This window comes from Mustela nigripes, chromosome 3 (genome assembly GCF_022355385.1).
Source record: "Mustela nigripes isolate SB6536 chromosome 3, MUSNIG.SB6536, whole genome shotgun sequence".
Classification (NCBI taxonomy): domain Eukaryota; kingdom Metazoa; phylum Chordata; class Mammalia; order Carnivora; family Mustelidae; genus Mustela; species Mustela nigripes.
The window spans coordinates 158,302,186-158,315,513 of record NC_081559.1 but is presented as its reverse complement, the minus strand read 5'-3'; the positions used below and the strand labels follow the sequence as shown (position 1 = coordinate 158,315,513).

The 13,328-nt window shown below is 38.6% G+C and overlaps 1 protein-coding gene across 3 annotated transcripts in view; it reads right to left on the bottom strand.

The window, feature by feature from the left end:
- Window positions 1-13,328, bottom strand: part of CPQ (carboxypeptidase Q) — a 383,503-nt gene that overhangs the window by 168,597 nt on the left and 201,578 nt on the right. For all 3 annotated transcript variants that reach the window (XM_059394904.1, XM_059394903.1, XM_059394902.1), the window contains one exon: window positions 8,499-8,706. In XM_059394904.1, coding sequence (XP_059250887.1) covers window positions 8,499-8,706 — 208 coding nt within the window. The remainder of the gene's footprint in view (window positions 1-8,498; window positions 8,707-13,328) is intronic.

Sequence of the window (13,328 nt, the reverse complement as noted above, 5' to 3'; positions counted from 1 at the left end):
CTGTGGTCAATTTTAAAACCACTGAGACTGCTTTTACTGCATTATATGGTAATTATTTATCCAAAAAATTTCATTTTTCAGGTTGTGTTTTAGAGAATCCTTAAAGCATTTGTTCTATGTTCTAAGTCACAGGGCTCTATGCAGTGACTACAGCAAGTTACAGAGGAAAGACTTTGAATCTTAACACTTATTAGATGTGGATCTGACTTGGGTAATTTACTTGAATCCTTGCTTCTTCCTCTTTAAAGTGAAACTGTAATTATCATCCCGGTTGTCAAGGATTAAATGAGATAATACAGGGGAGAGTACACCACCAACTGTAAAGTACTGCACTGGGCCAGCCAGGCTGCAGCGCCCCAGGCCCTGTGTCAGTACCGCAGAATGCAAGCTATGGAATTCACTGCCTGCTCCACTTCACCACCATGCAAGGGGCCCTTCACGCTCTCTTCTCTTTGCCTCAGACTATTTCCTGAGCTTGTAACACAGAGTTCTACACAGAATAGGTATTCAACAAGCACTTCTCACTGCTGTTGATAGTGTTAGCAGTTGTGCTGGTGTTCCTTTCATTTAGGTTAAAACAGGAAGCTCTTTAGATTGCAGTATCTCACAAACTAGAATAGAAAAAGACTAAGAGGTCCAGGATAATAAATTGTCAGAGTACGGGTTCCAGGACAGAATAAACTTATGTTTAATCCTTGCTCTACCACAAAGCTTTGTGAACTTTGTGATCTAAGCCTTGGCTTCTTCCTCTGTAATGTGGGTATAACAGCATGGCTTACTTGACAAGGTCACAGTGAAAATTAAAGGAGAAAACTCACAAGAAGCATCTAGAAAACTGATCATGACACGATAAACACTCCATAAATGTGGATTATTATTCATCTTATGATTGTTATTTTTTTTTTTTTTATGATTGTTATTAAAAGGACTCCATCATTAATAAAAGAAATGTGGTCAAAGCTGTGAAAGATGGCATCCTCTTCTTTGCAAGTCCCATTTTGGCCACTAGGATGACTTACTCACTCCAGGAACGAGCACTGTCCAAGGACGGCCTTGTCTACCTGGGTGGCTATCTATCTAAAACAGCCTGTCTGGCTGGAGCTATTTCCATTTGCTGTCTTTATGAGCCCAGAGGCATGCACAGCTATGAGCACATTTCAGAAATTTTAAAAATAAACAATGAAATGCCTCATGCTTGCCACACATGTATTTTTCCTTCCATGATTTAGGTTGGCTGGTTCTAAGCCATAAAATGTTTATAATAAGAAAGAAAAAAAAAAAAGAATGAAATCTGCCAGCTTCAAACTCTTTAACCCCACCCCCAAAAACTTTCCAACTCAAGGTTAAGATGTGAACAAATGTTCCACCCAACATGTTCATGAAAGATTTAATAATTACTTTGCTTATGAAAGTTTAAACAGCTGCTTAAGTTAGTAAAAAGGGTCCCACCCAGGCAAAATAACTTTCTGTACCCATTAAGGAGGTTTTACAAATCATCAGACTACATATTCAGATGCAAGGCAAAACTGCATTTGCTCTAATGCTTCTAACCAGTCAGTTGTGGATGGCATGATTCTGTTCACCAGGTCAAACAGATTTTGTTTATTCCTTCAACAGGGTCTTGACAGCATCACATTAAAGCTGTTTCCAAAAGAATTCCTGAGCTTTTCAATAATTTATTTTTAAAAACATATATACATGGAAGAAGCCATGCATTTTTCTGTAGGTTATTTTACAGTGTAACTCCAAGAATACAGGGTTCATTATCAGACGGATTTAGAAATGACAGGTCACATCGCATTCCTTTAAAGAAAAGAATAACACTATTCTTTGGGCTTTCATACATACAACTCTCTCCACTTCGAACATTCCCCATCCCAAACCCCCCCCCCCCCCCCTTAGCTTGGTTAACTCCTCGTGGTTAACTACAAGCGTTGAGGAATCAACGGGATCTCTCCAGAAGGGCTCCCTTGGCTTCCCTGACCAGGATGTTTGCCCCTGAAATGAGTCCCTATTATACCATGTAGCTGCCATATTATGACACTTACCACCTGCCATAGCCGTGATCTGGTTACTTGCTTATCTTTTCTGCCCCAAGTGCTATGAGGGTAATGTGATACAGCCAGCATATAGTAAGAGCTCAATAAATTCTTTTAGAATTAATGAATGAATTCCACCCAAACTGTACTTTTCCTTCTTTTTCTCCTCTGTATTCAAACTTTAACAACTTCTACCAGGTTTATTTCCTAAATAATTCCTGAATCATCCTCTTTCCCAACATCATGTTAACTGTCCCAGTTCATGTCCTCCTCCTATCTTCTAACTGAATTTCAGTATTTGCCTCCTCTAAATGTATACAGTGGCCAAAGTGTACTAAAATGCAAAGCTCAAAAAATAAATAAAATAAAATAAAAGGCAAAACTCCTGCCAAAACCCTTCAGAGACTTCCTACTGCCAACAGGACAAAGCTCCAGCCTTGCACATGGCATGCCAAGGCTGCACTCTGTTCCTCTGATGTGCCCCTCCTATTTCTCAACTCCTTGCCTTTGCATAAGCTCTCCCCTATCCAGTAAAGGTCAATATATAGTGAGGGTCAGAGAGGCAAAATGACCTACCAAGAAAGTGGAAGAGGTAGGGTCTGAATTCTACTCACTATGTTTCTAACTACAGTGCTCTGCTGTCTACTTGAACTAACCCTATTGCTGTAACTCACACCTGACATGTACTCAGTAAATGTTTTGTATTAATGAATGGTTTTAAAAAATGAATCTTTAAAAAAAAAAAAACACCAAAACATAAGCTATCCAGAGTATCTTATGCCTCTATCCTATTGTTTCTCCAAAAGTTTGGGGAATATTACAAATATTTAAACTTTTTAAAAATTCCCAGAGTATACTAGCACAATAAAGCCTAAGAAATGCCACCAAAAAAAGGAGTTTATTTTGCTTTTGCAACAGAAGAGCTCCTAATTGTATCTGAACACAGAATGTTAAAAAACAAGCAAACAAAACATTTACAGACACTGCTACTCTGTCAAATAATCAAAGGGCTCCCACTGTATCTTGTTACTATCTAAGCATACAGTAGGTGTACCAGCAGTCTGATGATAATCCCCAAGTGTTTTTTTTTTAAATAGAATTTCAAGGCTGAAAATGATCTTTGAGTTTTCCCAAAGTCCCTCATTCTATAGTTGAAGGATTGAGTGGGCCAATGTCATTCAGCTTATTTGTGGCAGAAATAAAATCAGAACCAAGGCATGGCCAACACCCACGCTGTGTTCCTTCTATTATTCCACACCTGACATTCTCAATCTGGGGTGACTTCTGTCCCAGCCATTGGGCAATGTCGGGAGTTTTTGTGTTTTTTTGATAATCATGGTTACAGGGTGTGGGGGAGAGGCCAAGGGTGCTGCTAAATATTCTACAGTGCACAGAACAGACCCCAACAACCAAGAATTATTTGGCCCAAAATGTTAATAGTGTAGAAATTAAAGAAACCCTACCCCCACCCCCCACCCATACACACAAAGAAAAAGTGAGCTCTCCAGTTAACAAACTCAAACTTTCATGTCAATGTTTCCCACTGGCCTGCACAGTACTGCATTATATCTGAAATAATACCTTATAAGAAACTGAAATTGTTCTTTAAATCCATGAAAATAACTGTTATAGAAAAAATGTATGTATAAAAAAATTTCACTCATCAAGGCTTTATCAAAATGGGCTTGGATATTATCAACCAAAAAAATGTGTAACACTTTTCTTTTTCACACAATTCCCTCAGAAGACTTCTGGAATATAGTAAGGCCTAGTAAATCACTGAGGGGCAGAAGAAATGGGCCAGCCTCAAAAGTCAACATTGGAGAGTCTGTTCTCAGGAGAGAGTCTGTCCTACAGGGGCACTAACTCCCTAGTTTCAGGTCATCGGCCCTTTTGTCAGTTCAGTTTGAGCACAACCCTCCTTGTGTGTTTGCCTGTTTGTTGGAGTGAGGGACCCTGGCAGCATCCCAGGAAAGGGTTATTTGGGCTACTGTCAGGACAGGGTCCCCCTGACACTGGCATGATTCTGGGCTTGGAGGACCCAAAACATGTCACTGTGGGTTCTTTGGGAAGAGAGTAGAATTAATGTACAAAATACCCCTCCTCAGCCATTTTCACATATTGAAACTCAATAAAGTATTTGTATTATTGGCATTTTTAAAAGCCTATTGCTAATCCAGAACTTAAAGCTTATGACTGAATTATGCAACAGGGTTTCAAAATGTGTCAATGCCTCATCAATCACGTATAAACTTTTCTAGAGCTGAAAATCACTACACCTTGTCCATGGTTCTTGGGCCAAATCAGAGGAATTCTCTATGCGCTAAATGCTTTTCTCTCCTTAAAGTGCTCTGTGTGAATAATGAGACAGAAGGGGTTGTGCTGAGTGCTAGTCCTAAAGGACGACTGTCAGCCACTGTGTGAATGTGAGCCTACCCTCTGGTCACCCAGCATGTTCGATCTGCAAGCAGAATGATAAGAAAGTGCAATAAACCCTCTTTCTTTTTAGAGCTAATTTCCATTGCAAGTAACTTGCTCAGCATTATTGAATACTCTTCTTCAGTACGATAGGGAGAGCAAGGTAGAAAGGATGTGTCAGAGATAAGTTAGCCACCCAAAACAACTCAATGTTTATGTCACTGTGGCCATTACAGTAGTCCCCTCCTTATCCACAGGGGACACATTCCAAGAGTCCTCTGACTCATCCGGTAGATGCCTGAAACTATGGATAACATTGCACCTTATATATACTATACTTTTTCCTGTACACACACCTATGATAAAGTTTAACTTCTAAATTCGGCACAGAGCTTAACAATTAAAAGCAAAGCTGAGCGATTTTCAGAATGTTTGCCAGAGTTGAGGAGAGCTAGTCTCCCTCACCAGCCAAAGAGAGAATGGTTCTTAGTAGGCATCTGAATCTCCACCTGCACTCTCCTTTTCTGCTCGCTTCTGAGCACTCCTTTTCTGCTACGTAATCTCCTCTTACCTATATCTGCCTCCCTCCCTACATGTCTCTTTTCCTCTGTCTTCTGCTCACCTCTGATTACTCACCCCAGTATTTATCTGTATCATAACCTTTATTTTATAGGGAACAGGAGGCGGGGTCTGACAGCAGGAAACACCAGGCAGAGATCAACGTTTTAAAGTAGCAACTCTTTTTTTTTTTTAATTTTTTATTAACATATAATGTATTTTTATCGCCAGGGGTACAGGTCTGTGAATCACCAGGTTTACACACTTCACAGCACTCACCAAAGCACATACCCTCCCCAATGTCCATAACCCCACCCCCCTTCTCCTAACCCCCGTCCCCCCAGCAACCCACAGTTTGTGACTCTTAATCTCACAAAACAAACTGAGGAGATCAACGTTTTAAAACAGCTCTGAGCTTTATGGCAAAAATGGGTGAGAGATTACAAGTAAAATCAGGGGGAATAGCAAGGGCCTGAATTAGGACACTTAATAGGATGGGTACCAGCCACAGGTCAGTGGTAAAGAGGAGAAAATGAAAACTAACTCACCGTGCTGGCAGGTAAACACGGCTCCTTTCACAGAGACAGAAACTAAAGCAAGTGATCAGGGTTGAAGGAGTTGAGGTGTTCAGCTTTGGACAATAGCTGCATTTAGGGGTCATGTCCAATATGTCAATGGACAATCGGTATTCCACATGGGCAGGAGAACTTCTAGATTTAAAAGGAATTGATATTAAGAAAATTCTCCAGCCACTTTCTCCTTTACTTCCTCTCTTCATTTTACTACAACAAAATATGTGTTGAAAGCTACTACATGCCCAGTCCTGGGATAAGCATTAATAAAAAGCCAGAAAAAGAGTAAACAGACTGCCTGCTCGGGGCCTTAGCAAGCTCTGGCGGGAGATTACATAAGAGCATATAATGCTGAGATGAGGCCAAGGTTACCCAAGGAAGTTTCATGGAAGGGGTAAGCATTGATCAGGGAAGGACTATGCTTATTCAGGTTCCTTAACTCACCTAATGCCTAGAGAGAAGAACACATGCTTGCTGCCTTCCTTCACAGTCTGGACATCCCCTGTGGTTTCACATAGACTCTGAGACAGATTTGTCCCCCAAAATAGTCACATAGACTTCACTGAACTCATCATTTCTTCTGTGGAAGTAATACTGTGACTTCTTCGTAGGAGAACTTCTGTTAATTTTCTACCCTGTATATCTTGGCAACACCATACTTATAACCCACTTCTGGAATGCTATGCAATGCTATGGTAGAGGTAAAAGTTTAATCCTGAGTCTTGGGAACTCTCTGGAATCCACCCACTTAGAGAAGATGTTATCCCCACAGAATACAGGGACTGAAGCAGTCTGATGGAGATCAGCATGCTAAATATTCAGGCTGACTTAGCAACTCTACTCTTAGGCATTTACCCAACAAGAAATGAAGACGTAGGTCCACGGAAAGACTTGCGCAAAAATATTCACAGAAGTTCTACTGGTAACAGTCAAAAACTAGAAACCAACCAGATATCCAACTGCTGAATGGATAAACAAATTGTGGTATATCCATGTGATAAAATATCACTCAGCAGGAATATAGAGGGATAGACAATTGATAAACAACATGGATTAATCTCAAAAGCACTATATGTGAGTGAAAGAAGCTAGACTCAAAAGACTACACATTCTATGGCTCCACTTTTATGAAATTCTAGAGAAGAAAAAACTCTAGATCTAGAAAGTGGATCAGTAGCTACCAGGGGGCAGAGGAGTGGAGGAGGAGATGGACAGCAAAGGCACATGAGGCAATGTTTGGAATAATGAAAACATTCCCTATTGTGAGCGCTGTAGTGGTTACATTGCTGCATACATTTTTCAAAGCTCATTGAATTATACACTTAAATTTGGTAAATTTATGTAATTATATTTCTGTAAAGCTGATTTTTTTTTTTCAATCAACCTGAGCTGAGGAGTAGGCCCAAGCCTTCCCAACCAGGAGATGTCTGTGGCTCTTAGGAAGCCGTGTGAGCCAGCATGGCTTTCACTACAGGCCACTACAGCCCCAAGAACTCCCCTGCTTTAATGCTTTAGCTCAGACCTTGACAACCCCTGGCTGTTTCAGACTAAGGCTCCCAATAACTCATTCTCATCTCATCTCACCCAGCCTAGGGGCCAGAACAGGCTGCTCACCCAGACAACTGATCACAGATAATCCTAAAAACCCCTGCCCTGGACTAGCAGTCTTAAAAATGGCAACACTTTATCCTGGAACTACTAACTGGGGAACATACCTGGTAAGGATTATACTTTAAGGAGTCTGACTCCTTGGAAACTGGAACATAGACTCTGGGCTCTTCTGCTGTTATCAGGTTCCTAAAGGGCAAGGAGCTTGTTTCTTTTCTCTACATTGAAAACTAGAGTTTGTCTATAGCTATTTGACTCCCAAGGGTCCTACTGAGATCTTGCTTTTCCATGATTCCTATAGCTACAAGCCTAGGGCTGATGCATGCCCACATTCTGGATGTATTTTGGGAAGGAAAAAAAGGACCTGAACATAATACAAATCCTCACTGCAACAGAGCCCTTATAACTAGGAGAGGTCCTGAGTCAAGACATGTACAGAAGGTTTGTTTCTCCACCACTATTCACTTTTTCTTTCATCCCATTTACCCCTTTAAGCAAAATACAAGTCTGTAATTCTAGAATAACTTGATCTTTAAGTGCTATTTTTCAGCATTTCAATAACTACTAACAGAGGAAATCTGCACCAGACATCTTATCAGAACTGGGTTTTTTTGTACACTTGCTGTCATGTGAAGTAAACTTCTATTCAATGAGTGTGTGCACTCTACCAAACACTGTGCTAGGCTATGTGACTGGGGCTCGCTGAGACCTTGCGATAATCCTGCCACATTACACAGAACATCCCTTCTTTGCAGACAAGTTCTCTAAGACTCAGAGAATAAGTAACTTGCTAACCTTATTTAACCTTCAGTTAGCAAAGTCTGAATTTACCTCTAGTACTATTTGATTTTCAAACTTTGCTAAGGAAAAAAAAAATAGGAAATTATTGAGGTCTAAAACTTGACTTAACATTTTAAGGTGCTGGTTTTGAGTTCCTTCTCAGTCACTTACTAGCTGTGTGGACCTGAGTTTCCTTCTATATCACCTTTGAAATGATAAAAATAAATCCTACTTCACTGAGTTTTGAAAGACTCAAATAACACAATCTACACAATAAGCACAATAAATATTAGCTATTGGTATGATCTGAAGTGCCAACGTAGCTCCAAATGGAATAAATAACACACACACACACACACATACACACACGCATACACACACAAACACACACGCTGAGTTTCCACACCATGGATCCTATTTCATTCTTCAATTCATTGTAAAACTTTTGGTGGCGGGGGGGAATAAAGACCCTGCCTTGGATGAGTTTCTGTTCCCAGACAGCCCATGTACCTCCTTCACTCACCTGCTCTGGGTACTTGCTGCCAATGATCTCTGCTACAGTGTTGAAGGAATCAGCATCTGGGTAGTTCTTTGCCCCCATCTTCAGCTGAATAACAATTCTGTTCCCACGGGAAGCCATCCTGGATATCATCTCTGCATCTTCCACTGTGATACAAGCTGTCGGGATTTTTGGCACACCATCCTGGTATTCCTGAATACCTGTGTGAGGACTTGAGAAAAGAAGGCATCAGGTTACCTTAAAAGCAGAAATGGGCTGGAGCACCTGGGTGGCTCAGCAGGTTAAGCCTCTGCCTTCAACTCAGGTCATCGTCTCAGGGTCCTGGGATTGAGCCCTGAATCAGGCTCTCTGCTCAAAGGGGAGTCTGCTTCCCCCTTTATCTCTGCCTGCCTCTCTGCCTCTGTCAAATAAATAAATAAAATCTTTTTTTTTAAAAAAAGTAGAAAAGAACCAAAAGTATTTTTTAAGTGTCTGTATTTGGCATTTGACTCTCACTGATCTTTGTTTGCATGTGAAAACTAGGATGGGTGGGCAACATTGGTTTATTTCTTTTGATGTGAATTTATCTTTTTATTAAAAATAACTTAGAAACTTCAACTTAATGATCATCTTATTAAAAACATTACGTGAAATTTATTTTGATACTTTGATGATCCCTTAAAGTTGCGAGTTGCCTCAAACTGAAAAGAACATTAACAATGCTTTCAGGACCAAGAGGTGAGTGAACACATGTGTTCGAGAAGACAAAGAAAGCTCTGAAGTTCATCAAGGCTACAGACTAGAAGACCCACACCTCTGGAAGAAAACTCCCCACATACATCCAGCTCTCTGGTCATGGGCAAGCTCTGGGAATACTCTCTTCCCTCTAAACCACAGAGATCCAAACATGCAGCCCAGCATTGGTGGTAGAATGTTTTGCAGGAAAACTGTAGAACTATGGGAAATGTTTGTGCTTCCGTGAAGAATAGTGCTGAATAAATCCCAGTTTCTGATTTAACTGCTACAAGCAAATGAAAACCAGGAGAATTTTGGCACTAAAACAAAAATATTATCCCAACAGTCAAGTTTTTCCTGATAATTTCCATATGCTGCTTAGATTACTGAAAACACTTATCATTAAAGTTTCTGTTAGTCTATTGTTGATCCAACCTCTATACATGCTAATTGAGTTTATCAAACTCATTTCCAAAAGTTGCTCTTTCAGACTGACCCTTTTCGATCCTGAGGTAGGACTCCAAACCTTCCCAAACCACAACTCCCTCAGGACCAAGCCAGCACAGGCTTCCCAGTGTGCATCATGCCCTATCAGCTTATTTCCATTTTCTGTGAAGGCACAAGCTAACAGCCTCCCTCTTAAAAGTAATTTTTCTTTTCCTACTTTCATGTTTGTTTCAGGTTGCTTCATATTTGTAGGAAACCCTTTCCCCTCCTCTCAGCCACAGCACATTTCTCTCCTGTAGAAGGGACTCCAATCCCACATGCCTAAACATGAATGATCCAGTCTTATCACTGCTTTCTTGGTATGACTGCACTGTTGTGACAATATGTCTGGTGACTATTTACTTACTTAGAGAAATTGCATAGCAAAATCATTAAGAACAGAGACTGAGGAGCAAAACCATCTAGGTTCAAATCTGGGTTATGGAACTTATTGCTAACTGACTTTGGGCAAAGTATATATAATTGCTTCAGTGGTTTCATCTATAAATAAAAGTGATAATAATACTTAATTCACAGAATTACTTTGCAGATTCAATTAATTTATACAAGTGAATCACTTGCCATGAAACAGCACTCAATAAATTGAACTAAATATTTATTTTGTTAACTTGTCTGTTACATCATCCCTGCAGAAGGAGATGGTTTCATCTAAAATCCTTGGAACCATCTTAGCACACCCGCTATGAAGATCTTAAATGTTAGTCTTCATCAAGAGAGGAACAAATGACTTATAAACTCAAAAATTATGATACAGAAACCCTGAATCTGAACCCCTGCTCTGGAATATGCCTAATCCACTCTAACTTCTGGTTCACGGTGGGCTGCGGGGTCCCATAATCAAGGTCAAATACTGGCTCTACCATGACATGAAGCAACCCACATGACCTCTCTGCTTCTGCGTTTCCACATCTATTAAGTGGAGAAAAATATTAATATTGACTTCATAATATTTCTGTGAGGATAAAAGATAGTATATAGAAAGAATTTTAAATGGTATTTGGCACATTATAATTATTTAATAAATATTAGTTATTATTTATTCAGTGCAATTTTTCCACTGAGTTGGTAGAATGATTAATGACCAAAAGTACTCTGACACGTGTAGGAAGACAATCTAAATATTTATTGTTCGGATAACCTTACATGATGTCTGGGATTCAACAAACGCTCTCCTTGTTCTCAGACTCATCTACTCAGAGGAGTTCAGGTAAACAGCCTCTCTCTTTTTTTAAAGTTTTTATTTAAATTCCAGTTAGTTAACATACAGTGTAATATTGGTTTCAGGTGTGCAGTATAGTAATTCAACACTTCTATACAACACCTGATGCTCATCACAAGTACATTCCTTAATTCCTATTACCTATTTAACCCATCCCTCCACTCACTTCCCCTTTGGTAACCATCAATTTATTCTCTACATTAAAAGTCTGTTTCTTTGTTTGCCAATCTCACTTTCATTTCTTTCCTTTCACTCGTTTGTTTTGTTTAAATGATTTTTTAAATATAAATTTGTAGCAATAAGTTACAGGTAATTTTCTTAAAGTCAGGACAGTAAGTTGGGCTTGTACCCATGGCTCCAATGAGGAAAACAGCACTGAAAGGCATCTTCCAACTATGGTTCAGAATTCAAGATATAAAAGCCTTTGTAATTTGTTTCTGCCATTAAGAATGTCCTCTGGTAGGACAATCCAGCACGGGTTAGAAGTAGGAAGAATGAGGACTCAATATTTTTATCTGGAGCCCTGTCCTTTCACTGCCAATTATTCTACAAAGGATGATCAGCCTTAAACACCACCTTCCTGCTCCCATTTATAACCTCACCTGCAACTGAACAATAGCAAAGGGTAAACTATAAAGCAAGCTGTAAAAAAATCCAAACGGTTGTACTTAAAAATTAATACCAACTCTTTACAAACTCTTCCAAAAACTTTAAGAGAAGGGAATACTTCCCAACTTACTCTACAAGATCTCATAATTACTGATATCAAAACCAGACAAAGATATCATAAGAAAAGAAAACTATGCACTAACATCTTTTATGAATATCAATGCAAAAAAAATCCTCAACAAAATAAAAGCAAACTGATACCAGCAACAAATAAAAAGGATTATATACCATGACCAAGAGGGATTTATCCCAGAAATGCAAGGTGGGTTTAACATAAGAATCAACCAATGTAATATATCATATAATACAAAAGGACAAAAGCCATATGATCATCTCAATAGATACTGAGAAATCTAACAGTCCTTCATGATAAAGAAAAAAAAAGCTATGATAACAAGAGAGTGTGGCACTGGTATAAGGATAGACATAAGTCAATAGAATAAATTTAAAGTCCAAAAATAAACCTTCAAAAGAATGGTCAGCTCATTTCAACAAGAATGCTAAAATAATTCAATGGATATAGATAAATATTTTCAAAGAAATGGTGCTGGGGCCAATAAAATATCCACATGTAACAGAAAAGAAAGCTGTACCCATATATCACAACATATATTAAAATCAATTAAAAAATTAATCACAGGGGGCACCTGGGTGGCTAAGTTGGTTGTGTCTGACTCTTGTTTTCGGCTCAGGTCACAGTCAATGTCGTGAGATCCAGCCCTGAGTCAGGCTCTATGCTGGGTGTAGAGACTGCTTAAGATTCTCTTTCTCCCTCTTTCTCTGCCCTCTCCCTCCCCTCTCTCTCTAAAAAAATAAAAATAAAAATAAAAATAAGATAAAATCTTTAAAAAAATTAATCAGATCTAAGTGTAAGAGCTAAAACTATGAAACTTCATGACCTTGGGTAATGAAATTGTATCTTAGATACAACACTAAAACCATAAGCCACAAAAGAAAAAATAGATAAACTGAACCATCGAAATTGTAAACCCTCGTAATTCAAAAGACACCATCAAAAAGTGATAAAACAATGCTCAGAATGGGAGAAAATGTTCATAAACTCTGTACCTTATAAGGCACTTATATCTAAAATATATACAGACCTCTTGAGAACTCAATAATAAAATAGCTAACTAATTAAAAAATGGGTAAAAAATGTGAATAGACTTTCTTCAAATAGAATATACAGACATTGAGCACATAACAGAATGATAAATACCATTAGACATCAGGAAAATGCAAATCCAAACCACAATGAAATGTCATTCATACCCAGCAGGATGGCTATGATCAAAAAGACAGATAAAAACAAGTATTGGCAAGGATGTGAAAAATTTGAAACCCTGTACATTGCTGATAAAATGTAAAATGGTGTAGCCATTTTAAAAAGTCTGACAGTTCCTTAAAAAGTGAAACATGTACTACTAGATATATATTCAAGAGAAATGAGAATATATATTCACAAAAACTTGCACACTAATGTTCATAACAGCATTATTCATAATAGTCAAACATAAAAACAACTCTTATGTCTCTAAGGTCATGAATGGATAAATAAAATGTATGTCCATACAACAGAATATTAATTAACAATAAAACATTATGCTCTTACACAGGTTGCAATGTGGATGAACCTTGAAAATATTATCTTAAGTGAAAGAATTTTTTTAAAAAGACCACATATTATTAGATTCCACTTATATGAAATGTTTAGTATAGGTAAA